The sequence below is a fragment of the Chanodichthys erythropterus genome, chromosome 3 (assembly GCF_024489055.1).
Source record: "Chanodichthys erythropterus isolate Z2021 chromosome 3, ASM2448905v1, whole genome shotgun sequence".
Taxonomy (NCBI): domain Eukaryota; kingdom Metazoa; phylum Chordata; class Actinopteri; order Cypriniformes; family Xenocyprididae; genus Chanodichthys; species Chanodichthys erythropterus.
Window position 1 is genome coordinate 54,457,958 of NC_090223.1, and position 27,000 is coordinate 54,484,957.

General features: G+C 36.7%; 2 protein-coding genes across 3 annotated transcripts in view; one reads left to right on the top strand and one right to left on the bottom strand.

Annotated features, from left to right (window-relative positions):
- The window catches only part of cyth3b (cytohesin 3b), a 48,888-nt gene extending 47,671 nt beyond the window's left edge, over positions 1-1,217 (top strand). For both annotated transcript variants that reach the window (XM_067382824.1, XM_067382823.1), the window contains exon 13: positions 48-1,217. In XM_067382824.1, the coding sequence (XP_067238925.1) occupies positions 48-120 (73 nt within the window). In that variant the 3' untranslated portion in view covers positions 121-1,217. The remainder of the gene's footprint in view (positions 1-47) is intronic.
- A 2,091-nt stretch (positions 1,218-3,308) lies between these two features.
- Positions 3,309-26,604, bottom strand: cacng5b (calcium channel, voltage-dependent, gamma subunit 5b). The gene is made up of 7 exons (XM_067382825.1): positions 26,496-26,604; positions 22,132-22,178; positions 21,480-21,723; positions 13,821-13,907; positions 7,335-7,475; positions 7,117-7,262; positions 3,309-4,437 (listed from the first exon to the last, which is right to left on the bottom strand). Exons 3-7 carry the CDS (start codon positions 21,673-21,675, stop codon positions 4,180-4,182), a joined length of 828 nt encoding a protein of 275 aa, XP_067238926.1. The 5' UTR covers positions 21,676-21,723; positions 22,132-22,178; positions 26,496-26,604; the 3' UTR covers positions 3,309-4,179.
- Positions 26,605-27,000: the final 396 nt, after the last annotated feature.

A 27,000-nucleotide genomic window follows, 5' to 3' on the forward strand; every position in this document is an offset into this window, starting at 1 on the left:
GAAGTCTCTCTGCCTCTCCTCACATCTCCTTTAATTGGTTCCATCAGAGCGAGCATCAGCCGGGACCCTTTCTACGACATGCTGGCCACCAGGAAGAGACGCATCGCCAACAAGAAGTGAAATCCCTATCAAAGCCTGTTCACAGCAACACACACTGCCTTCTGGGACAGTCTTTGTGCGAGAGCGTGCTTGATGGGTTAAAGAGGCCCAGCAGCTGAAGAATTTAATGTTTATAGTTCCTTTCTTTCTCATATAAAAACACAGCTGTCCTGATCTGTTTGTATTTGCATGGATGTTGGTATGTATACCTGGGCGGCTCGCTCGAGAGCCCAGAGGAAGTCGTTTATGAACTCTCACTACAGTATGTCAGATAGAAAAGCCATTTTTTTTTTTTTAAAGATATGGCCAGTGACCTGGCGGTGTGATCTCTTATGGTGCTAGAAGACTTCTGTGTGCATGTGACCGCAATAGAAGCTCAAATAGACGTTAATGATCCAATGCCAACACTAGGTGGTGGTCTGGAGTCAGCTGGACTGATTTCATGTTGTTAGAGCAAATATATAACATAGATTTAAGCTAAACTCGGAGCTGCATACTAGCATACTACTCTTACTATTTTCACCATATGGCAGGAATAGGAAACGTAGTATACTAGAATTCAGCATCAGTTTCTGGTACCAGTCCATGAACCTTTCCGTTCTGCTCTTAGATGACACTATCTACTGTCACGTATGATGTTTTGATGTAATATGAATGAATTTGCTTGCTTTTGTGTTCTCTTTACAAGTATAGTTGAATATCTCCTTTTATATTTATTTTCTTTGTGAAATGATTTTATTCTACTCATAATTGGTAAACTATAGATCTAAGTTATGTGTAAATACTGTATACATTTGTCTTCTTTTTTTGTGTAAGTACAATCTGTAGCATATAAATCTACTGGCTCTTTATTGTTAGGGCTCTTTGCTCAGCAGCCTTAAACTAATGTACTTCTGTCAGGGAAAAAAATCACCTTGTAATTCTGGAAAATGAAGTTTGTTTGTTTTGTTTTTTTAAAGAAGAAGAAAAAAAAATCCAGTAGCAATTTATATGTGGTTGTAAAATAAAAGCCCTGTCCAAGGGTGAATACTATCTAATGCCCTTTGGGGCTCCAGATTAATTTTTATATGTCTGTATAAGCTATTGGTCAAACTGTACATGAACTATGAATACATAAAACATTCATAAAGCTAAAAGTTTCAGGAGTTATCCTTTTTTTCCACACACATGACACAGAGTGATTTGATACAACAGTGAACAAACTCTAGTGACCTACTCTAAATTTAAAAAAAAAAGTGCCCGAATATTTTTTTTACCCTAAATCACATTCTATATCAAACAATTTTAGTTTTTTTCTAAGCAATATCAGTATTTTTAAGCAATATCACAAGAGTAGAGGTGGCCTTTGCAATTCAGAGGCTTGTTTCAAAGTGTAGGTGGCGGAAAATCCTTGTCTTAAATTAAAAAATATCATTGCTCTTATATATCCTTGCTTTATAATGGTGGTGACTGGGGCCATATAAGTCCAAAAAAGTGCATCCATCCATCATAAAAGTAATCCACACAACTCCAGGGGGTTAAAAAAGGCCTTCTGAAGCAAAACAACTTGGTTGAGAAGTCGGTTTGCGTAGGCCGTCTGCCAGAAGCTACTTTTTTTTAAGTTTATAAAGATTTAAAATTGGATATATTCTTACAAAAATGCATAGCTTCGCCTCAAAAGGCCTTTATTAACCCCCTGGAGTCATATGGATAATTTTTATGATGGATGGATGCACTTTTTGGGCTTCAAAATCGTGAGCGCCATTCAATCCCATTATAAACCTCGGAAGAGCTAGGATATTTTAAATGTAACTCAGATTGTGTTTGTCTGAAAGAAGAAAGTCATATACACCTAGGATGGCTTGAGGGTGAGTAAATCATGGGATAATTCTCATTTTTGGGTGAACTAACCCTTTAATGAGTGAGTCATTCAATCATTGTCAAGCGATTCATTCAAAATAGCCAATACATTCAGGGACAAAGCAAATCATTGAGATCACGGAGTCGCTGAATCATCCATTAGACAGAAACACAGTTTCATAACGAAACATCACTGTGTTGCTTGGAGACACGCAATGGCTCTATTGTGGATTTGTTTGTAACTATTTTCATTGGCGAAACGGAGCAACAATGTTCTTAAGTCTAAAATGGAAAGTAACTACTACTTTGTTGAACTGTTGTATAAAAATAGGCTATCAAATTTGCAATCATGCTGATATTCGGGAAAACATCACTTTAACAGCACTTTTCATTCCATTGACTTCCATTCAAACGCAGGCGAATGCGTCAGACCGGAGACGCAAGCTCGTGCAAAATAATTTTGCTCCAAAGTTTGGTGAACTCTGACCTGTGAAGATGTGCGACCAGTAGAAGATAGATTCGTCAAGGCATGACCCCTCGGCTGAATTAAAAGAATATTTTTGCAGTAAAGTCGAGTAGGTTCTATATTTTTACATTCTGAATTTATTACTTTAATTCAGAATTCATGTTTATAAAAAAGACGCTGTAGGCCGTGACGTCATATCACAACTGTTACATCATCCAAAGAAATTCCACATGTTCAAAGTCTAGTGTGACCACGGCTTTATAAATATTAAAAACATTAACTTTTACAGGGACATTTTGCCCTATATATCCTGAATTCTGGGGATTTTTTAAATAAATTTTCCAAGCTCGTAATTACTTCCAACCCTGGTGTGTGGCGTAACTACTAAGCCAATATGAAATTACTTCAACAGTAACTTCTGCTAGAAATGACAGCAAACGTGGAAAACGTTGGTCAAAAATGTACATTTACACACAAACTGACCACCAATCACAACTTTCAGATGCCATCTTTATTTTTCTAGCTCAACGGTCACAGAATGGAACGCACAGGATTGTGGGATATCAAAGGCAGGGAAGGATACATCTATGCTGCCTTCAAAAATTGATCAGATGAAGGTATCTAACGAGACTAACGCTGGATTCAGACTTGATGCAGCAACTCTGCGTACTCTAAAAGCAGCATTTGTAAGCTTTTGGACGCAGCCACAAAGTTTTTTGAATGATAACAAAGCAAACTGTCACCACCTACTGTCACTAACTGAAAAATGAAAAATCCTTGCTACCAGTGCACAGATTGACAGTCTACCTATATACTGACAAATATATAATTATATGGATAAGATGCAGGTCATGACAGTTTTGAGGAGTCAAGATTAGTTGAAATCTAGACAAAGTGGGGTGACTGAAAAAGTAATAAACATGAATGAAGAAAAGCAAGGAAAGTTTTATGCAGGTACAGATTTTATCCAATGAAATGCAGCAGGATGTTGAACATCCTAACACTTACAAAATACTAATGTAGAAAGTATCATCAGAGCTATGAAAAACATTCACAAAAACATCTCATGCTTACAAAATCGAGAAAATCAACATTTGTAATATCTGTATATTGTTTTTGGTGGTAAACCACATTGTTTTTATGAAACATGGATTAATCAAATATGTTGTGGAAAAAAGAAATAATATTTATAAAGATTTGTTCCATTATTTAGGTCCATTTTGTATTCATAGCAGAAAGGAAATTAATTTGAAGCAGTGGACAACTATATATTATTACATCTCATCACAAATATTTCAAAATTGACGGTTCATACATATCAGTATTTGTGTTCATCTATATTTGTTTTTTCTTCTATAGATACACAGACAATGTCTGCACTTATTTTTGTTAGAATAAGCTTTATAAGTATACAGTTTGATATGAATAGATATATTGCATTACATACATAGTATATATACACACATTACAAATAAATGTTGGACTATTCTTGAAATCTAGTAGAAGGCTAGTGATCCATAATGGCTACAATTCATATTTGTATAAGCACCATAAATATATACATGGACGGACACCCAGTTGGACATTAAACTTCAATGATTATAACCAGTGTGTGAATCACTCCAGAGAAGAATACTACACTGCCACCTGCTGGAACAAAGCGCTTCAAGTTCAGACTCACTACAGAACGAGAACATTACCATCACACATTCTTTCAGTCTGCTCCTTCTCATAAGGCAAAGACACAAGGATATGTGTGCATCACTTCCTGTCCTTCAGCAGGGAGAGGAGGACACCTGGTCGTAGTCGGGGCACTTGAGGAGCGCGGGGTAGCTTGCGTTCATCTGGAGTGAGGCGTCGCTGGAGATGTCTGACGGGCTGCGTCCCCGCGTCCAAGCGTCTGGGTGAAGGAACTGACCTGAGTAATCGGAGCAGTTGCTCAGGCGTGGCCGGTAGAAGCTGGGGTGTGGCTGGTAGATTTCCTCTGCTGTGTAACGCTTCATGAACAGGTAGACGGACATCACACCTGCACTCTGAACAGAGAGGAAAAAAACATGTCCTCAAGGAAACACCAAGCAATAACAGAACACATTTAGAGAATGGTGTTTGATTATGACTAATGATTTAGGTATATTTAGAAAAGTTGTACACCAAAACACAGATTGAAGGAGAGAGCGAGAGACTAAAATGCATTAAAAGTAGTTAAAAAATATTTGACCGTGGGGTGCCAAGTCCATGAAAATCACTCACAGAAGAGCAAGTGTGCAATGAAAACAGTGAAAATACTAGTGAAAGCACACAAAAGAACTAAAGAGTCTGGCGTAAAACTGTAGGTTGGCATTTTACAACAAAAAGCACAATGCTGATGTAAAAAGCCTTGACTTTGTAGTTTAATGGAAGATTTAATTGTTAAAAGAATGTTGCATGTGAAATGTGAAAAAAAAAAAAGAAATAGAAAAAATAAGCATATGCATGTTTTGAAGCATGGCAGCTGGTTTGAGCTGGTTTATGCTGGTCCTTAGCAGGTCACGAGCTGGAGCTAGTTGCTTAGGACCAGAACTTGACCATCTTAAACCAGCTCAAGACCAACTAGGGACCGGCATAAACCAGCTCAAACCAGCTGCCATGCTTCAAAGCATACCTAACCAGCATATGCTGTTTTTTTCAACAGGGCTAACAATAAGCTAAAACTATAAGTGAAACTGTTCATGCCATTTTGTATTTATCATTACTAGATGACAACCTGTACAGAGTATATGCTGCACTCTTGTCACATGACCTCATTTAGGATGTCAAATCAAATTGCATGTTTAAATCAGCATGTGGCGTCTAATTATTAGGTTTATCCAATGACATCAAAGTACCGCGAGGGAGTTTACATACGGAGCCGTCTGCTCTCTAATCGCTCTCGATGTACTTTGATGTCTGCACAGTCGAACACACCTAATATCTTGAAAATAAAATGGTTATTTTGCATTTTCATCCATTTTCGTGGAAAAAAATGTCATCAGTCCATTGAAGTACACTTTGGCATTCTTTTAAAAAGAGTACTTATTATGGAAATAATATACTTTAAAAATATACATTTAAGTGCTGAATGTAGAGTTTTCAGACACTTTTTGCATGTTATTTTTGATTAAATTAAAATGTATTATTGTTTAATTTATATTAAATGCTATTAGTTGAACTTAAGGGCTCGTTCACACAGAACGTGTTTTTGCTTTGAAAAACGTGAGACGCGGACAGTGGAATAGGGAAAAAAATGCAAGGTCTCGAGACGCGTTTTTTAAATGTTTAACTTATTTTAACTTGAGCGCCATGTTTGTAGAACACAATGTCATGCGTGAGATGCTACAAAAAACACAAGATGCGACATCCGTTTAGCACGTTTACATAGAAAGACTATGGAAAAGTAGCACATTGCAATGGAAAAACACGTTCTAAGAGTGCATTTTTGACCCACTTAAGAAGGACTAAAGTACATCTTGTATGTAATTTGATTATTACTTCAATTGTCTTTGAAATGTGGTTAAAGTGTACTGCTGAATGTACTGACCAAGCATTTATGGAAAACTAAAATTTAATGTCATTTCTGTAGAAACTTCTATGTCATATATTTGTAATTATAAGTTTCTAATGATAAATTTGCCTTTTATGTACATTTAGAAAAGTGTACTTCTTTAAAGCATGAAAAAATATCAAAACATTATTAAAATATAATGGTTTTAATATGGCTGCAGAGTGAACAGAATTTCCTTGAAAGGGACTTGAGAAAAAGTCATGAAAGTGACTCTCTTTAAGTAAACTTAAGTGACCTTTTACTTTAATATTACAGGTACAGCTGGAGGTACAGTGTTTTTGTGTGTGTGTGTGTGTGTGTTTTCACTTTTAAGACTAGTCTACAATAAACTAGGGAACTTTTCTTTTTGCACTTATTTTTCACAAGGGAAATTAGTTAAGAAAGACCTAGACTTTTAAGAGCCTGTCACGAGAAAAACATGTTCGTAATTGTTAATATTTTTGTTAAAATATTAATAAATTACCTACACTGTTCACAAGTTCGCCTGCCCATTCAGTCTGAATGGTTAATGGTAAAACAAACTTGGCTTACTGTCCTCGAAGGAAGCTCGAACCCGAGACTCGGCTCGAGCTCCGAGTTAAACCCCCATAACAGTACTACGCAGATGGAGAATAAGAGAAATAGAGGAGGAGATGGGGAGGAGGAGGGATGCTGGAAGCATTGCCGCTGGGACGACGCAGTGACTGCTGCTTATATACGCTCATAATGATGATTGACAGGAATGAATATTTAGGATCCTCCCAAACCTACGTTTGGAACTACATAAAATGCATCTGGATAATTTAAGCATACTGTGCTCAGTACATACTGTATCCACTGCAAAGAGCAGTGAGGAAGTGAGCATTGAACATCGAGAAGATCAAATTATAGTATGTGGTAATCATCAGCATTTCACAAATCTGGATGATAGCGCTGAACCTTTTGACATTCATTTAATCTTAGCGCACACTAACTGCATTAAAAAAAATCCTGAGTTAGGATGAAAAAAAGCACATAACACATCCAGGCTGATTTAACTGCAGAGAAGAAAAAGAAGAAGAAGAAGTGTGAAGGAGTTCACTTCAGTGTGAATAATAGCCCTAATAATGGAGAGAAGTGAGAGGAGAATGACAGTAAATGGTGGTGTTCTCACCTCAGTGAGCAGGAAGGAGATGGCAGCGAACGCAAACGACCAGCCGTACTTATAGCTGAAATACGCCTCATTACTCTTGGTCCTGCTGAACATCTCATCATTTATGCTGGATATGTAGAGAACCAAACCCACCACCAGAGACAGACCTGTGTGACGGACAAACATCAGCCTGACAGATGAAATGCGTCAGAATGTCAGAGGAGGAAGAGGAAGAGTACCTGACAGGATGAAGAAGATTCCAGAGACAAACGCCAGAATGGTGCGGTGTGGCCGAATGTGCCCGATATTGTTGAGCACAAAACCGATGAACATGAAGAACAAACTGACCAGTGGGAACGGAGTGGCTGATCGGATCATTTCTGAAGAGAAACAGTATCACAGGAAAAAAATAGTAGTGATAGTGAGTTCACTGGTGCGAGATTGTGACTAAAGGCCCGTTCATACCAACAACAACTACAACTATAACCTTAAAGTTTAAAAAGTATCCTAGCTCTAAGACAGAGAGGAAAGATATTGTTGGAATCACATTCAGAGCATTTCTTTCAGCCAATGAATGATAAAAACACTGACAGCCAATCAAAGTCCTTCCTATTAGTGCAGGTTCGTTTACACCATGTCGTAATCACCATAATTACGAGATTCCGACTTGTAAAAAGTGTTCACGTCCTTGTAGAACTCGTAATTACAACCTGTAAACAGGGCGTATTCTGAGAGCTCCCATTTGTACCACCTGACCACTGCAGATTCATTTTGGTGTTGATAGTGTTGCCATAGAAATGCATAATTCCGAGTTCAAGGACGTAAACAGCTCAGAGTAGTTTTTTCAAGATGTTGTCATTTTGAAATTATGATAATTACAACATGGCATGAATGCAGCATATGTTCACAGAACATAACTGAAGCGTGTGCTTAGAATAAACATGATGCTGTCTGGTGGTGTGTGTGCTAATATAGTTGTATCTTCTATTGTTTTAGGTATGGTTTTTCAGTCGGTCTACAGTTGTGCTGTATGTTTTTGTGTGCAGCCACAAAAATGCAGCTAAATAGCAATGCAGGAAAAAGCACTTTCATTTAATTCAAATGCTATGCACAATATGTGTGGTGTGGCAGGCATTAGCTTAGCAACATGCTAACTACTGGAATCAACTGTGAACATTAGTTGAGTCATGAGAGGAGCGCTATTTCTGTCATTGAAGCTGCTGAGGTGGAGCGGCACATTGTCAGCCAATCAAAATCTTTCCTATTAGCGCTTCATAACTGAAGAACATGCTTAGAATAAACAGTGTTGTTGTGCATGTGCTAATGTATTTTTGGTTGTCATTATAGTTATCTTTGTTAAAGGGATAGCTCACCCAAAAATGAAAATGATCCCATGATTTAATCACCCTCAAGCCATCCTAGGTGTATATGACTATTTTCTTTCAGATTAACACAATCTGAGTTATATTTAAAAATATCCTGGCTCTTCCAAGCTTTATAATATTAGTGAATGTGGCTTGATATTTTGAAGCCCAAAAAATGCATCCATCCATCATAAAATAATACATACTGTACGGCTCCAGGGGGTTAATAAAGGCCTTTTGAAGTGAAGCGATGGGTTTTTGTGAAAAAAAAATATCCATAATTATAACTTTATTAACTATAATAACTGGCTTCCAGCAATGGCCATATGCGAGTCGATTCTGGCGGAAGAGTGAACTCTGACCTGATGCATGATGCATTGACAGACACAGAAGCACAGAGCAAACAAAACACTGGTCATGAATTAGAAGTCTAAAACGAGAATTTTTAAAAAGAAATGTCAGAGGATTTTAATATAAGAGAAGAGGAGCTTGAGTTTGTTGCACAGTTTGTTTGAAACAGGGAGAGGTGTCTAAGCTTACAATACTCCTACATCCTGCGTCATACATGTCGTCAGAAGTTACTCTTTCGCCGTAAGTCGATTTGCTTAGGCTGTCTGCCAGAAGCTAGTTATTTTAGTTTATAAAGTTTTAAATATGAATATTTTTCTTACCCATCGCTTCACTTCAGAAGAGGATTAGGGCCAAGCAATAATAAAAAAATAAAACCATCTCCAGATTAAAGTTTTTAAATTTAGAGAAAAAAATTGTTACATTTCAAGAAAAAGGTTGAGATAAAATGTTGAGAATAAACTCATTAAATTATGAGAATAAACTCGTTAAATTACGAGAAAAAAACTCGTTAAATTACGAGAAAAAAGTCGAAATAAAATTTTGAGAATAAAGTCATTAAATTACGAGAACAAATTTGTTAAATTATGAGAAAAATGTCGTTAAATTTTGTGAAAAAAGTCAATAAAATGTTGAGAATAAAGTCATTAAATTACGAGAAAAAAGTCAATAAATTACAAGAACAAATTCAGTAAATTACAAGAATAAATTAATTAATTTAATGACTTTATTCTCAACATTTTATCTCGACTTTTTTCTCGAAATTTAACAACTTTAATCTCGAGGTTTTATTTTTTTATTATTGCTTGGCCTAATCCTCTACCGTAGAAGGCCCCCCTAGAATCCTATAGATAACTTTTATGATGGATGGATGCACATTTTTGGACTTCAAAATCTTGGTTAATATTCACTCCCATTATAAAGCTTGAAAGAGCAAAGATATTTTTTAAAGTATTGTGTTTGTCTGAAAGAAGATAGTCATATACACCTTGTATGGCTTGAGGGTGAGTAAATCATGGAATAATTTTCATTTTTAGGTGAACTATCCCTTTAAGAGTCATTCGTTCATCAGTCGGTCTGCATTGGTCATGCTGCACTATGTTATTGCTATTGCAGCCACAAAAATCCAGCACAACAGCAATTTCACTTAATTCAAATGCTTTTGCTCAATAGCTTAGCAACATGGTAACTACTGGAGTCAAGTGTGAATGTCAGTTAAGTCATTAGAGGAGCGCTATTTCTGCTAATGATGCCTCGCATGCATGACAGAGATGACGCCGCTTGTATAGCAGCTCACTGAAGGATCTCTCAGCGCTGTCTTACTGTCCATCAGCTCAGACCCTCAGCGGGATAATTACCTCCGCACTGAAATAAACTCAGCGCCTCTAAAACAGCTGTCAAAACTGACAGCTAATAACCACCCATCCCGCATTGTACTTCATGGGACTGTATAAGCAGCATATGCAAGTGGATTTGAATGCTGTGGATTTCAATATACTCAACTGGTTGGACTGAAATTTGGAAAAAAAAATTTTTTTACCATTTTACCAAACTTTTAGAAAGATAGATTTGTGGATTACTGGTCTGAATGGATTTTGGTATACATTTTGGTTATAAGAATTTTATGTTTTATGAACCTCTGGTGATGGCTGTGATTTCCTTCCTCTTTTTCTCTTTATTTTTATATTTTTTAATGTATTGTCTTTTTGTGTGTTGATTCTAAAGATAATTCAGAGAAACACTGACTTGTCGGAGGGTGTTCTGTTCTGGCAGCAGTGAAAAAGCAATGCTATAACTGCAAATAACAAAACTAGCCATATAATTGCACATAACCTAGAATGATGAAATTTAGCGTACTGTACGTGTAAAAACTGAAGTATACTTAGCTTTTGACATGACCAACCCAAGTTTGAACCTTCCTTTTCCAGATCCCATTCTTCTCCCTATTCCCATCACATATCAGCTAATTTGCAAGCAATATGATTGTGACTCATATTGCTTGTGTTCCTCGGTTGCTTTGGATACATTTTTAATATTTTGTCTTTTTTTGTTTGTGTATGTGTTGATTTAAGCATCTGCTAAATGCATAAATGTAAATATAATATTGTCCCCATGCTTCCCGGACATTTACTGCAGGCTGATATGGGAGATGGGCTTTAGGCATAAGGACAAGAAAGGTCTCAATAGCATTGAGATACCATTTATGTCTTTAATAAATATGATCATATGCTGCCATAATTACTGTTTTATATAACAATACACACAGGTACAAACAGTATCTGCTACTATTTGCATCTAATTAACACTAAATACCATCTAATTAACACTATTATTTACACTACAATGAAAACTATTCTTTTACAATTTACACTTAGGCCTGTTTACACCTGGTCACTTCATGTGTTTTCTCTGATTGGATAGCTATCCGGTTGTGAAAAGACCAGGGGTCTCATTTATAAAACTGTGCGTAGGATCCCTACTAAAAGTCTACGTACGCGCAAAAGCTAGATTCTGCGTACGCACAAAAAAAAATCAGATTTATAAAACCATGCGTACGCCAGAACCTGCGTACAAATCCCTTTATAAATCCCAGTCAGCGGAAGATTGTGCGTACGTGCATCTCCACCCTGTCTCCTCCCCGACATCACTATATATGGAGCTTATGACGCCTAGTTTTACTATGCATAACCTCATCTGCATATCATTCCCATACATATTCCCATCCACGTGACACCACAGTTAACACCGTCAAAGGTACAAGACATTGGAAAATATTAGATATGGACTATAAATGCCATTTGTGCCACACATTATATTGATAAAGATCATCCAATATCCTCTTTATGTTTTAGAATAAATATATCAAAATATCCATAAAAACAAAATTTATAAAATACTTAAGATAAAGGTTTTAGGATAGAGTTGATTCATTCATTTCCACTGGCCAGATAGTATTTTAATAGCTTTAAACAATTCAAATCAAATTTATGCAGTTTTGCTGATGAGGTGAACATATCTTTTAGGAAGTTTATAGGCTATTTTTAGTGGAAACAGATCAGCCTACTTATTTATTGCAGTGTAAATACAATTGTCTCAGCGCTTCACTGACAAAGTATTTTAAAAAGAAAACATGCAAATCTTACCGTTTTCCTCAAATTATATCCTTCAAATACAGTGGTAACTGTTTGAAGATCCTTCACACAACATCAACACCTCCTGCAGCTGTAGTTGTACAGTAAGATATTATCATTGGACCTATTCAAACTGGACAACGGACCGAATCCAGCAGTGTCTTCCATAATATTTAAGTTAAGTGTGCATCACTGATCGTCATTCTCGAAAAAATATTTTGTCATAACATCTGCAGTTTAGTTTAAAGAGGAATTATTGTGCTTCCAGCGCTCCTTGCGGTCATTAAAACAGCGTGTCACTGGAAAAGTGATCGAAAGTAGCACATCTACTATCTCAATTCATATCACTTTTGTCTCCAGAATGTGCGTATGCACAGCTCAAAGTTTGCTTAAAGGTGCCCACATTCTTCCGTCAAGTTTGTTTTTATAGATCACAACCTTTGCGCAGGAACTGGCATGCTTTATAAATGAGACCCCAGATGTAAATGCCCTACAAAATGCATTCGAGAATGCATAAACCTGGCACATAATATCTCAATATCGATTAATCGATCGATATAGCCCTAAATCGAATCGAATCGTAATCGGATATAAATCCGATCGCTCAAACCACTTCAGGAGGTGGTCTGGGATGCATTCCAGTCAAAACTGGTTGCTGAAACCACATATGTAAATTTTACTCCTCCCAAAAATACTAAAAAATATACGTGTGAGGATGTGTTATAGACTAAATATCATGTTATAGCCAGAAATGACAGCGCTACTACAGCATGCATCTTCACAGATGAGCAGCTGAGTATCTCTTTAGCAAACTGCTGTGATTGAAACTGACAGTAAGTAACAGACGCTCAAAACACAATCATCTTTTTAAAGTAATGATCTTTACAGTGCCAGGGCCACGCTCTCTCCTATTGCGGTCTTTGATTTTGAAATTAGCTGATGATCAATAAAATGCAGCTCATATTCGTTGCTTTCGGTGACGTGAACTGCATATAATCTGTATAAACCTGCATATAGCACAGAGATTGAATATCGGATTTATATCCGTTTTGCGGAGACACATTTATGTGGCCAAGTGTAAATGGTATAGCAGGATATGCTGAGCCTACAACCCTTTGGATGTGTGCTACGGACGGGGTCTATGCCAAAGAACTTTATCTTATTCTGTAGCTTACTGGTTGTTAATAAATTTCATTGTCATGTTATCTTGCCTCCCGAGTCATTCTGGTAGAACTAACCCCTAATGTATTTGTATACATTTTATGTCCAATAAAGGTTGCTTATAAAGCAATTCGATGACCTAATCTAAAGTGAGAACTATTTAGGGTTAATACGTTTTTAACAAAGCATAAAAATGATCTAACTCCTTAAATATGAGCTAATTAAACACTAATAATTTGGCTAATTACAGTGACAATGAATGAAGAGCTCACTATTTGTACAGTATATGGCCTATATTAACATATTAAAGACTACAATATATAAACTTACACTTACACCCCCGTTTTCCAAGACAAGGTTTAAGCCTAGTCCCAGACTAAAATGCATGTTTGAGATGTTAATTAACTTGCATCTTACAATATGTCAGTGCCATTGTTTTGTCTCAAGATGCACACCAGTAATGTTTTTTCTCGAAGGCACATTTATAAAAGCTACTTAAATGCCGTAATTGAACGAAGGCCTAATCCTGACTTAATCTAAACCCTGTCTGTGAAACAGTGCCATAAAGTGTTACCAAATTTTAATAGTCATTTAGAAAGAAAAGTCTTGTCAAATCTGGGCCCAAAACCAGAATCACTGCTGTAGACAATAGTAAGTAACTAATCTAGATTTTGAACAGCTTGAGAACACAATGATTTGTCATGAAGGTTTGATGACTTACTCAGAACGCTGACCGTCGACTCACTGGTCAGCTGAACGCTCATGGGCATCACATACTCGATAGTGAAGCAGCGGCCCCTCTCCTCACCTGAGACACACAGAGGACACTGTTATTGCTCCGGGACGTTTAGCAGACATGGTGAGCATTGGCTTTTCATTTCATAGTACACACCAGGGTTTCAGATACTGGTTGTGAATAAAATACAATAACTGTGATTCATCATGATTTCAGACTTTTTCTATTTTTAAGGTTTTTTTTTGTTTGTTTGTTTTTGTTTTTTACATTAGACAGGAACAGAAGTGGGAAAAAGAGGGGGGCCAGATCAGACACAACCACAAACCTGGATTGAAAACTCAGACTGAGGTGTAACCGTGTTTTCAGAGCACTGCCCACATGGCTATCTACTGACAGATCATTTCTAGCGACAGATCATTTCTTCTGTATTATGACTTACATGAAAGTGAAACAGATTATTGAAAATGGAAAGAAATGTAGGACGGGGACTTCGGTTGTTGATTGGATGGAGGCAAATCTGACTGAGCTTATAGTCAATTGTGGAGGGGCGCTAAGTGTTATTATAACATTCTTAAAGGGACAGTGCACCAAAAATGAAAATTCTACCCTTGTGTCATACAAACCTGTATGACTTTCAAAGATATTAGCTGCATCCAAAATCACATACTTCCCTACTATAGGCATGTGACTGAATTCACACTACTCATAAAAGAGTAGGCAAAAAGTACCAGGATGACCTACTTCTTCTGGTGAGATTGTGAAGTGTGCATATCATGAACACTTTAATATCCCATGAGGCCACTTGAGAGGATTTGTGAATGGAGGTGAAACTGATGCTGTAGGCCATATGATAATGGCAAATGTAATACGTTTGGATTACGTTTATACTATATAAAACATAGCAAAAGAATGCAGAAATGACTAAGCAATAATAATGGTGTAATGGATTATTTAATCATTTGACAAAGTACAAAAGAATGTCATTTAAAAATAGGGTTGCTTTCATCATTAAATTATATACAGATACAATTAAAATGCCACATTACCATAAAACATAACATTTACTTATCTAATCTGTCGTGCATTGAAGATAAATCTGCTAATCTACCACAGGAGATGGCTACAGTAGAACGTCAATACAACAGAATGTCACAAAATAGCAGTTAAAGGCACAATATGTAATTTTTGCCACTAGAGGTCGCTTCTTCAAAACAAAGACGTAACTTGATAATGCCGTGTATGAGTGTGGAATCACGGGAGTTGTTGTCTTCACCTCCACAGACGATGGAAAGCAATCTGACGGACTCTGGCAGAAATCATGTTCATGGGTGAGCTAATGTATTAAAGTTTTATTAACATTACTGTGGTAATGTTAACTTTTATTATGCTTATGTTGCAGTCGGCCATTGCTGCTCTTTTCGTTGCGTATGTGGAGTAACACAATTTTAAAGAAATTGTTAAAAAAATCATACTAAATATATTTGAGCATGTTGAAAGTATGTTATAACGTTACTCTGTGCGTTTGCTCTGTGGCTTGTATAAGAGACTTGCTGCACTTTGCAGTATTCTAGATCGATATTAGAATACCATTAATAAAAAAACAGGATGATTTGTGTTGCTAAATGACATGCAATTAATATAAAGATATATTGTATGATGGAAAAAGCTCTCTCTGATGCTATGTTAGCAACTTGACAAAATAGTGTTGTCTCTGAGGAATGGTAAAAACATGGTACTCGTAGTAAATCAAGAAAACTAGAGATTCAAACAATAAGACTAACCTTGTTGAGCATTAAAACAATGATTCGTTTTCTGCTGATAAAGGTATCCAAACAGTTGCTCACCTAACAAAAAGCCAGAGGTGTAAAGAGTACCTGAAAACCATACTTGAGTAAAAGTACAGATACCTTACATTGAAAATGACAATTCAAATACGACTTGAGTAAAAGTCTTAAAGTATCTGATTTTAACAGTACTTAAGTATTTTACTCGAATGTAAGTTCAAAGATGCACTAGTCCTGAGAGACATGCCAGTGAAAATAAGAAACAATTGATTTGTAAGATGAGAAATCAAGTTTATTTTCTAAAATCCAAATAAAACGGAACATCTCAATATTGCAAGGTCAAGGTCGACACAACAACCTTTTAAACGTCTACAAACTCTCAAGTCTCAGTTAAGCTCAAGTGCACAAAAAGGCCATAAGTAAACCAATATCCTTCAAAAAGGTCTTGCCAATATAGCAGATAAATAAAACAATGTTACGTAAAATTAAATGGTCAAAGTCTTGTTGCACTGGATGTGCTGGTTTCAACCTCATCACCAACTGCAGTCATTTCCTCATCTCAAAAATCAAACACCTGCTAAGGCATTCATGTAAAGTAGCCTTGTTGACAAGTTTGGGTGAGTAAAGGCAAAACGCACAAGATATAGTACATTCAATGCCCTTAGATGGCGATATCGCTTCTTTATAGAAGAACCAAACTGCTGCAGAAAAAGTTAGGTGCCATGCAAAATGTAATGTGTAATTGCATTACTCATCACAAATGTAGTGGAGTAAAAAGTACATTTACTTGTTCAAAAATGTAGTCAAGTAGAGAGTAAAAGTTGCTAATATATTTGATACTCAGTACAACTACAAAGTAGCCAAAAAGATACTCAAGTACAGTAACTAATTACATTTACTCAAATATTTAATAATATGCATTTTGCAGAGGTGTAAAGTGTTTTTGGTGTGTGTGACAGGCGACGCAACGAGACGGTCCATGTCCTGGTTAAAATTGCTTATTTCTCTGGATTTAAACATTGTTGGAAACATTTGGGACACGTCAACAAAATAAATAACATTGTTCTAGTGGTTTTTGGATATTTTAATCTAAAAATCTTACATATTTTGCCTTTAAAGTCATGCAATTGAACAGCAGAACACTGTTTCCATTCCATCAGCAGCTGTTGCTTAAAGTCCCTAATATCGTCTTTTATGTTCCACAGAAGAAGGGCTTTTAATAGCCATCATCTGTGATTTCTCTTTCCTTCTGGAGAATGTAGTGTTAGTGCAGAAAGTCACTGACACTTTCATCATGTGGTCAGACCTACAGGATCATGATATCATATCCCATTTACACGCTCAACACTGTGACACCCAAAGCAATGCAAACCTCTCACTTTAAAGCACAGAAATAACGTGAGACTTCTGGACTTCTGAAAGCTTCGGGTGTTTGAATCACACGGCTGATCGTGATCCCACCAGCCCGATCCTGTAGAGCCTCAAACGACTGCTCACATCTGTTCACAGTCACGCTCAATTTAACCAGCTATAAACAGCGTGGGTTTGGATCAAACTCAGTCCAATCGCTCGCCCACATCTTCACACACACAGTGCATTCCTTCACTGAGACTAATGTGTGTGTTTGTGACACAGCAGGCCGTTGTTTGCCAATTGAGAGTGTGAGCTCAATGTGTCATCTAAACGATAACAAACACACATGGATAAACCTCATCAATACAGCAGGAAACATCCCATCATTAAACACATTCAGAAAATGACGCTCATGGACAACAACTGCCATAGCGATGTCAAAGGAGGACACACAGATAGAACTGCAACCTTTGTAATCAGTCCAGAATGCCTGGCCAGTCAAAAATAATGGCATAAAACCAATAAAATCCCTTTGAATGTGTGAAGTCCATTGGAATTAACTCAGATGACTGGCTATAACACTGACTCTAACAGGGAAACAGGGTGAAAAATAGGGATTCAAACATTTAATTATAACATTTTATTTTTATTTTTCATAAATGAAAAATGTTTTTTTCCATCTCAGGAGGATAAAGTTAAAGACTGCAGGAATGGGCTGCAGAAAATGGGGTGCAGATTTAGCCTAATCTCTGTACAGGTTAGCATGTTTGCGATCAATTGTTCATTTTTACAAACATACACTCACTGGCCACTTTATTAGGTACACCTTGATAGTACCAGTGTAACGTGAAAACATCACGCAGTTGCTGCAGATTTGTCAGCTTCACATCCATGATGTTAATCTCCCATTCCACCACATCCCAAAGTTGCTCTATTGGATTGAGATATGGTGACTGTGGAGCTCAATTTGGTTTAGTGAACTCATTTTCATGTTCAAGAAACCAGTTTGAAATGATTTGAGCTTTGTGACATTGTGGAAGTACCATCAGAATATGGTTCCAATTTGGTCATTAAAGGATGGACATGATGGTCCAATTTTTAATTGAGTGTGAGTTTAGTGCTTTAGTGCATTGCTCCAATTTCCCATTGAGTATTTCACGAGTTCGCACTTAGAAATAAGTCAGATAGAGTAAATGGTATGCATATTTGGCGTGCTGTCTGAGGAAAGGGCTCCCAGCTCGGAATTTGGCCCAAACCCACAGTACTCCCCCAGTATTCTTGGCTGTGGTAGGAGCCAAGAGTGAGGAGTTGGGGTGGTGGAGGGATGCTTAAAAACTGTTGAGGAATGTAGGTGAGTTTACTGCGTATATATGCTGATAGGATAGATGTGCTGATTGCTGACTTTTTTAATGAAACCTCATGAGTTTAGTAGAGCGGTGTGGTGCTTCAGTTTCTCTTTGAGTATGAGTTTAGCAGTGCGTTTCTCCAATTTCGCATTGAGTATGAATTTATTGGTGCGGTGTGGCTTTCCAATTTTCTCGTTGAGTATGAGTTTAGCGGTGTTGCTTCAATTTCCCGTTGAGCATGTTTAATAGTGCGGCGTGACATTCTGATTTCTTGTTGAGTATGATTTCAGTAGTGCAATGTGGTGCTCAAATTTTTCTAATTAAAGTATATGTAAGAATTTTATTTTAAAATATTCAAAAACCACTAGGTCAGTGTTATATATTTTGTTCACCTGAGAACTTACAATATATCCCAAATGTTTGCAACTATTTGTAAATCGTGAGAAAATTGCAATTTTAACCAAGGCACTGGGACGTGTGAGGAGTCGCCTGTCAATTGTGTCATACCCGCGTGCGTTACCCTCGGTTTTTGGAAACACCAAAGACACTTTAATATATTACATGTTTTAATAGATATATTTATAGATTTATATAGCTCAACACATTTAGTCTTATTGTTTAAATCTAATTTTCTTTTTTTCTTTACCATGCCTCAGAGAAAAACACTATTTTTTTAGTAACAGTAATACAGCATTTTCTCCATCATACAACGTTTGCCTACGGCCTAAGTTTATAATGAATTGCATGCCATTTATCAACTCGAGCCATCCAGCATTTAATATGATATTCGAAAATCGATCTAGATTACTGCAGTGTGTGCAACAAGTGTCTCACAGCAGTCGCCGAGCAAATGCACAGAGTAACGTTATGACATTTTAAACACTCTCAAATGTATCTAATATGATAAACAGAGCTGCGTTACCTCATACGCTTGACCGGAAACGTGGAAGTGGCGCCGGCGACTGTGGCATAATAAAAGTCCCGCTGCTCTCAGCGTGTTGCGCAATCGCTCCAGCGGCCTCATTCAGCTCCCACAACACTTGGTCCTGCTCTGCTTCATACTGCAGTAACGTTAATAATCGCATCCATGAACATGATTTCTTCCAGAGTCCTATCCCGATTCTTTTCCACCAGCCGTTGTGGTGAAAACCACATGTCCCAAGATTCCGCGCTCAAACTTGGCGTCATCAAGTGAGTTTAGCGGTGTGGCACTCCATTTTCTTGTTGAGTATGAGGTTAGCAGTCTCACTTCAATTTCGCGTTGAATATGAGATTAGCAGTGCATCGCTCCAATTTCTCGTTGAGTATGAGTTAAGTGGTGCGGTGTGGCTCTCCGATTTCACGTTGAGTATGAGTTTTGAGGTGTGTTGCTCCAATTTCTCGTTGACTATGAGTTTAGTAGTGCGGTGTGGTGCTCCGATTTCTCATTAAGTATGAGTTAAGTGGTGTGGCTCTCCAATTTCTTGTTTAATGTAAGTTTAGCAGTGAGGCACTGATTTCTTGTTAAGTATGAGTTAAGTGGTATGGCACGGCGCTCCAATTTCTCTTTAAGTATGAGGATGTGACGCTCTGATTTCTTGTTAATTGAGTATGAGTTCAGTGGTGTTGCTTCAATTTCTCATTGAGTATGAGTTTAGGGATGTGGCGCTCTGATTTCTTGTTGATTGAGTATGAGTTTAGCGGTGTCACTCCAATTTCTCGTTGAGTATGAGTTTTGCGGTGCAGTGGGGGGTGGATGGTGGAGGTTGGGGGGCTTGTCTGGGGCCCTTGTCTGGGGCATGTGCCCGGTAGGCCTGTGCGTTAAGCCATCCCTGACTGTGGTGTAAATAGCTCACTTTCTTATATCAACACTGGGAGTTTCTGTCTTATTCACACAGTGATATCAATTCACACCATCAGGGAGGAAACATCCACAGAGAATGGTGCCATGACAAGCTGTGTGAAGTTAAACACCAGGGAACATCCACAAAAACATCTCCAGTCAATGGAAACATCTAGATTATTAAGAATAAATTCATAAATAAATATAAGAATATTTTATTTTTTAATTAGAATGAGAAATTAATTTAAGTGTAATTTTTATTTCTTTTTATCCAATTTCATGGCTTAAAAAGTAGCTTAAAATAAAAAAATCACACAAATCATGGTTTTAAAAAAACATATTAAATTAAATAATTATTACATTTAATAAAAATACAAATTAATTAAATATTTTGACCTCCGTATATGTTATTTTTAATACTACTATTAATTCTACTTTATATAACTATTTTTTTAAGAGTTTTAGCCTTATGTTTTAAGCCATAATTTGTACCTATATAAAGTGCTGGATATTTTTGTTAATCTTCTTCAGTACCTTAAAGGATTAGTCCACTTTTAAATAAAATTTTCCTGATAATTTACTCACCTCCATGTCATCCAAGATGTTCATGTCTTTCTTTCGTCAGTCGGAAAAAAATTAAGGTTTTTGATGAAAACATTCCAGGATTATTCTCGTTATAGTGGACTTCAATGGCCTCCAAATGGTTGAAAGTCAAAATGGCAGTTTCAGTGCAGCTTCAAAGCGTTCTACACAATCCCAGACAAGGAATAAGGGTCTTATCTAGAGAAACGTCTCGAACGTGGCGCCAGTTCCATTTTTTTCCATAAGTAGAATAGGGAAGGTGTAGGACATACAGCGTAAGCTTTTTGAAGAATACAAAAAGCGGAAGCACGTGCAAGGGCGATAATTTGTGTTAATAAAGCATGCACAGTTGAATTTTTTTCAAAAATGACAGATTGTTTCGCTAGATAAGACGCTTATTCCTCGTCTGGTATCGTTTAAAGCCCTTTGAAGCTGCACTGAAACTGTCATTTTGACCTTCAACCATTTGGAGGCCATTGAAGTCCACTATAAGGAGAATAATCCTGAAATGTTTTCATCAAAAACCTTAATTTCTTTTCGACTGATGAAAGAAAGACATGAACATCTTGGATGACATGGAGGTGAGTAAATTATCAGGAAAATATTATTTAAAAGTGAACTAATCCTTTAAATATCCTTTGCGGTAGTGAGATAAAATCAGCATCACTCATTTAGATTTTGCTAAATGAATAATTGTAAATATATGTAACTGAGGAACAGAAAGTCTCCCAAAAGTCAAATCATCCATGTAACTCACCTGCCAGAAAACAGACTCTCCAGAGCCCGGAGTGGATTGACATGCGTATGTCAGTGCTCTGGTTCAGAGGCAGGATGACGCCCTCCTCCAGGTAGAGCCAGTAGTCAGTGCTGACGGCGATCCCAAGCAGCCCCAGACTGCATACCGCGAACACGCTGCTGAGCAGAGTCAGAGCCTTCCTCCCGCACACGCTCATGCCACGCAGCCTTCAGCCTTCAGGGGGCGCCTGCGCTACACACTGAATCTGAGGGAAATGCAGTCACTGTCAATTCACTGTTTGATGACTGGAAATCAGGAGGGCGTCAACTTCCATCTCTAGGAAATGTGACATATTGAATAATGAAGCGCCTTTCAAAAAGAGATGAGAATCCTCATGAAAACAAGTATTTTCAGAAGCACACAGATGCAGATTGCAAACTGTTCACTCTCATCATTCACAGGGCATTTTCACATCTGTACATGAGAGATTTGAGCAGCTGCAGCTGTCACTGTCTAACAGTTGATGCACAATGCAAAATGAAACACAAGGGTTCAGAGGTTTTGATCAGGTGGCTTGGCGTGTAGCATTGCGAAACTGATATTAAGGTGATATTTACATCAATCATCATGCCAATATCTTTCATATATGAAGCTCTCATATAAAATGCAGTACCTGTCACTCAGAATACCAGAGCGTCCATGGCTGCTGAGATGATGGACCTGTTTAAAAAGGGAGACACATTCATGAGCAGCAGCTCCTCTCTTCTCTCCTAAACACAGCATTTAATAACAAATGTACATTTACAGTACTGTACAGAGACTGTGTGGATTTTAAACAAATTAAGTCACAAGCAGCTCAACAATCATGCAGACTGAGAAAAAAAAAACGGATTTCCACAAAATCCGCATATGAGTTTACAGTAGGGGTGTCCTGAAGGGCCGCTGTCCTGCAGAGTTTAGCTCCAAACCCAATTAAACACACCTGATCCAGCTAATCAAGATCTATATAGAAACTTCCAGGCAGGTGTTTTGGAGCTGGTTGGAGCTAAACTCTGCAGGACAGCTGTCCTTCAGGACTGAGTTTGGACACCCCTGGTTTACAGTCTTCTATGACATGTAAAACAGGACATGTAAAACTCTTTGCTTAAAGGGATAGTTCAAATTCTGCCATCATTTACTCACCCTCAAGTTGTTCTAAGTTCTGTTGAACACAAAAGAAGATATTGAAGAATATGGGTGACCAGAGAGTTGATGGGAATAATATGGGGGAAAAAATACTATGGAAGTCAATGGGGACCAGAAATTGTCTGGTTAACAGCTAGGGTTGCCAAACGTTCCGTATAATATGGAATTGTCCGGTATTTAAGGCATATGCTCTAAAATTGAGAATTAGACATGATCAAAAAGGGAAGTCCTCTTTCACTATTGCTCATGTTGTTAAATAGTGAAAAAAAATGTTACGCTCATTTAAGTAGCCTAACTTGTAGCTAGGGCTGGGTATCGTTCAAAAATTTTCGATACCGAGACAATACCGATACCTTGACTTCGATACTGATACCTAAACGATACCTTTTTCGGTACCAGTTTTATAAAATCTGTTTAAACAAGATTACATAACCTCAAAAAAATCTTTGGTTTTATATTTTAACTTTGTTGACTTTTTTTCAGACTCAAAGACTCATCTCCTGAGCCACTGCGGGGAATAAAAAAAGCACAAATTAAAAAAATTTACCCAACACAATAAATCAGTGCAAATAGTTTTAATAAAGTTTAGTTTTCAATGCAAAAATTAAGTATGTGAGGCTCTTTTTAAATCACTCAGCAATTGTTCTTCAAAAAATTAATTATTATTAACAAGATCAAAGCGGAAGTAAGAGTGACGCAAGTTCGTTGCGTTTTACCGTGAAATAAGAGTTCTGTGTCTTTATTAAAATCAACACATTAATGATTCATCTCTCATCTACCCGCAATAAATTTGAATGTTATTTTTTTTTTTTTTTTTTTTACTTGGCCAGACCCGCAAATTATCCGCAGTATCAGGAGGACGCTGATACCTCTTTTTCAGCAGAATTGTTCGCGTTCTGGAGCCAGAGGCAGAGTCATGAACCGGTCGCGTGTTTCCATAGACTTGAGGGACGAACGCTGATGTAAAGCTGCTGTGTGTTGTACCTTAGACTACAAAAAACATTGCGCGTTCCGCTGTTTCTGCAGGCAGTGCTACACTTTTGTTTTCTGTTAACAGTATCTGTAGTGAACCGGCTGCTCACATAAACAGCCGTTTCTCACCCGTCCATTCGGAGATAAACTGAAAATGAAACCGTTAATTCAATCGCCCTCTCGCACATAGGATCTCTCTCGCGCGTATAGTTTTATATATTTAGATATAAATAACAATGTAGCGCAACGTTACTTGCTCCTCAACGAGACAGCGAAAGCATTTCTCCGCCCCTCTACTCGGCTCCATTCTGAGGTACCGAAATTTGGTACCGAATGACAAGACACTTTTCGATACTCGGTAGTATCGAGGCAGTTCGATCGGTACCTAAAAAGTATCGAGTTCGGTACCCAGCCCTACTTGTAGCGTAGGCTATTCTCGGACCTCATTATTGAAACACAAAATAATAAAGTCTCAAGCACCAAAAGCAGCCCATAATAGGCTAATTCTCTAAGTTCTCTATTTCAACAGCATTTAGTTAAAACTTTTAAGTGCCACTGTTTAAAAAATGCTTTATTGGCGGAAATTTCAAAGATGTTCAGTTATTATGCTTTTAAATTTTATGCCATCACTGTAGACCTATCTTCCTGTCAATTTTTTTTTTTTTTTTTTAATTTTATGGTTTTGAATAGAGGTTGATGTTTAATATCTGTTGTTGTAGCTATATATATATATATATATATATATATATATATATATATATATATATATATATATATATATATATATATATATATATATATATAAATATATATATATATATATATATAAAATGGGTCAAATTCAACAATTTGAACATGAGATTCTATGGGATTGAACCATATTACGTATATGGCCTTTAAAAAAAGATTACAAAAGAAAGGTTTATTAAGAATGAGGATATAGACTGTTATTGAGATATATTTTATACTTTTAGAATTACAGGCACAAAAACTTTGGAAAAAATACTATTTATGGCACTCAGACAAGAATGTTCAATTGAGTTGACAGAAAAAACTAGATACATTTCTAGTTTCAACATTATTTGTTCTTCAGAAAAATGTGTGACCATTGAAAATGTGTACCAATTTACTCATGGGGACGCATTGAGATTCCTATCTCTGGAAATTAACCATGTTGGGCCTTAAGAAAAGAAAAGTTTGTGAAGAATTAGAATCTAAAAGGAATATATGTAATATGTGTTACAGAAATGCAAACTTTGGGCAAAAAAAACAAAAAAAACAAGAAATTGCTTTTTGACATTTTTGAACTGTTGGTTTATAATGCAATAAAGATTGCTAAAGTCAACAGATTTAACTAACAGGCCAGCAATCACTGTGTAAAAATAAAATATTAACGTTGTTCTAAAGTCATTTTACCTCCCTGTAATCTGACTCCAAATCTCAGGTGAAAATTGTATAAAATTGTAAAATATTGGATTACCCAGTAAATATACATCCATTACATTCAATATTTTGGCTTTCTTCTTCCTCAGGAAGGGAAAGTTTCTGAAATTTGGTTGATTTTTGACACGGATGTTTATGTCTGAGAACCTTTTATACATCTTTTATATGAATATATAACTGAATAATACTGAAATGACATACACTGTGTGGTACAGTACAAATATTTTGAGTGTCCCTTATTCTGTCCCTTATTTTGCAACAAGAACCACAATTTTCCCTTATTTTCCTGTCCAGAAGTTAGCAACCCTATTAACAGCATTCTTCAAAATATCTTCTTTTGTGTTCAACAGAATAAAGAAACTCATACAGGTTTAGAACAACTTGAGGGTGAGTAAATGATGACAGAATTTTCATTTTTGGGTGAACTATCCCTTTAAATGCATATAAAAAATGACTGTCTCTTTCACTTTTTGAGCTGAATAATGACACTGTTGTCTTCTAGAGCTGTAGATATGAGTTTGTTTCATAACTGATGAGCTTTGCAACATCAAAATTGAATTGAATCAACATTGAATTTAATGAATTAATGGACTCTGTAGAGCTGCTTGTTTCATAATTGAAGAATTTGGCAACATTAACACTGTTGTTTTACTGTCTCTTACTGTAAAGCTACAATACAATCTGTATTATAAAAAGCGCAATAGAAATAGAAGGGCACTTTTAAAGAACATGGAAGTGTCTCAAAACGTAGAATGTTTGGGCATCATATTTTTTATGACCGATACATGTTGTTTAATAGTGAAGAACCAATTATTAATTATTGTTAATTATTTTCTACCAACATTCCAAAGTTCCTACAGCTATTATTACCACAGTAAAATAAGTAGTGTATACAGTACAGTGTCGGAAAACGTCACAAGCTTTCTGTACATTTTGTTTATTTTTATGACAGTGGTCGATAAAACCAACTACCACAATTTTATTATAATAACAATAACCGTATAACATGATGACTTCATTTATAGTTATCATTGTGCATTTTTGCAAGGGCGCGCGGCACATTATGAGCGCGAGCAGAATTCCAAATCAACAGCAGCTCACTAGGTTTTAGACAGCCTAAATAGCCTACCTTTAAAATATATATATACATTTTCAACGCTTTAAAACATTTTTCTCTTTACTTTCTGCACGTGTTGCAGCAAAATGACGCGAGGACTGAGCAACCAATTAAGCAATTGTAAACACTTTTAACATTTACTCATCAACATATCACCATATTCAAAGCACAAAAAAACATACTAGCCTTCAAGTTTAAATCCCACTTCAACATATGAAATCTTCAGTACATTTAAGACGCATACATCTGTGTTGGCATGTATATAAATGACGACAGCAGCTGCATATTCCTTCATCCGCACTGAAAGGATGATAAATTACCTGAAGGCTGCTACTGATGAGAGTGAGTGTAATCCAGCTATAGAGTGAAGCAGGTCCGCGCAGCGCAGTCTGAGCACGAGAATGAGCACGAGCGAGGCGAGCGCGCGTGTTCTGACTGCGAGTCTGTGTGAGGGCGTACGTGCGTCGCTGCCTGGATGTTAGCTGAATCGTTTTAATGAATCTGTTCGTTCAAACAGTTCGTTCAAATTAAATGATTCATAGTTCAGCAATTTGTTATCGAGTCATCGCTCAAAAAGTTTTTTCATGAAGTTGCCGCTCAATTTTATGTGCTCCTTTTAAGGTAAACCAAAGATTTGATGAAATAGTGCCAGTATTGATCATTTTTAATAACGTTATAACTTAAATGTAGTTACGTTTATAAGGATAGTTACGTTTTTTAATTTGTAAAATTTTAATTTTAATTTTTTTTAAAGTTTTTTAATTTTACGTACATTTTAATTGATTGATTTTTCTTTCAGATATACAATTTTAAATAAACAAGAAA

Bases quoted from the DNA above. Each gene is read 5' to 3' on its own strand.
- cacng5b (XM_067382825.1), bottom strand. From the start codon at position 21,675: ATGAGCGTGTGCGGGAGGAAGGCTCTGACTCTGCTCAGCAGCGTGTTC. The intron at 7,476-13,820 runs GTAAGTCATCAA...GTTTCTCTTCAG, and splicing joins GTCGACGGTCAGCGTTCTGA to AAATGATCCGATCAGCCACT. The intron at 4,438-7,116 runs GTGAGAACACCA...CTCTCTGTTCAG, and splicing joins TCTCCTTCCTGCTCACTGAG to AGTGCAGGTGTGATGTCCGT.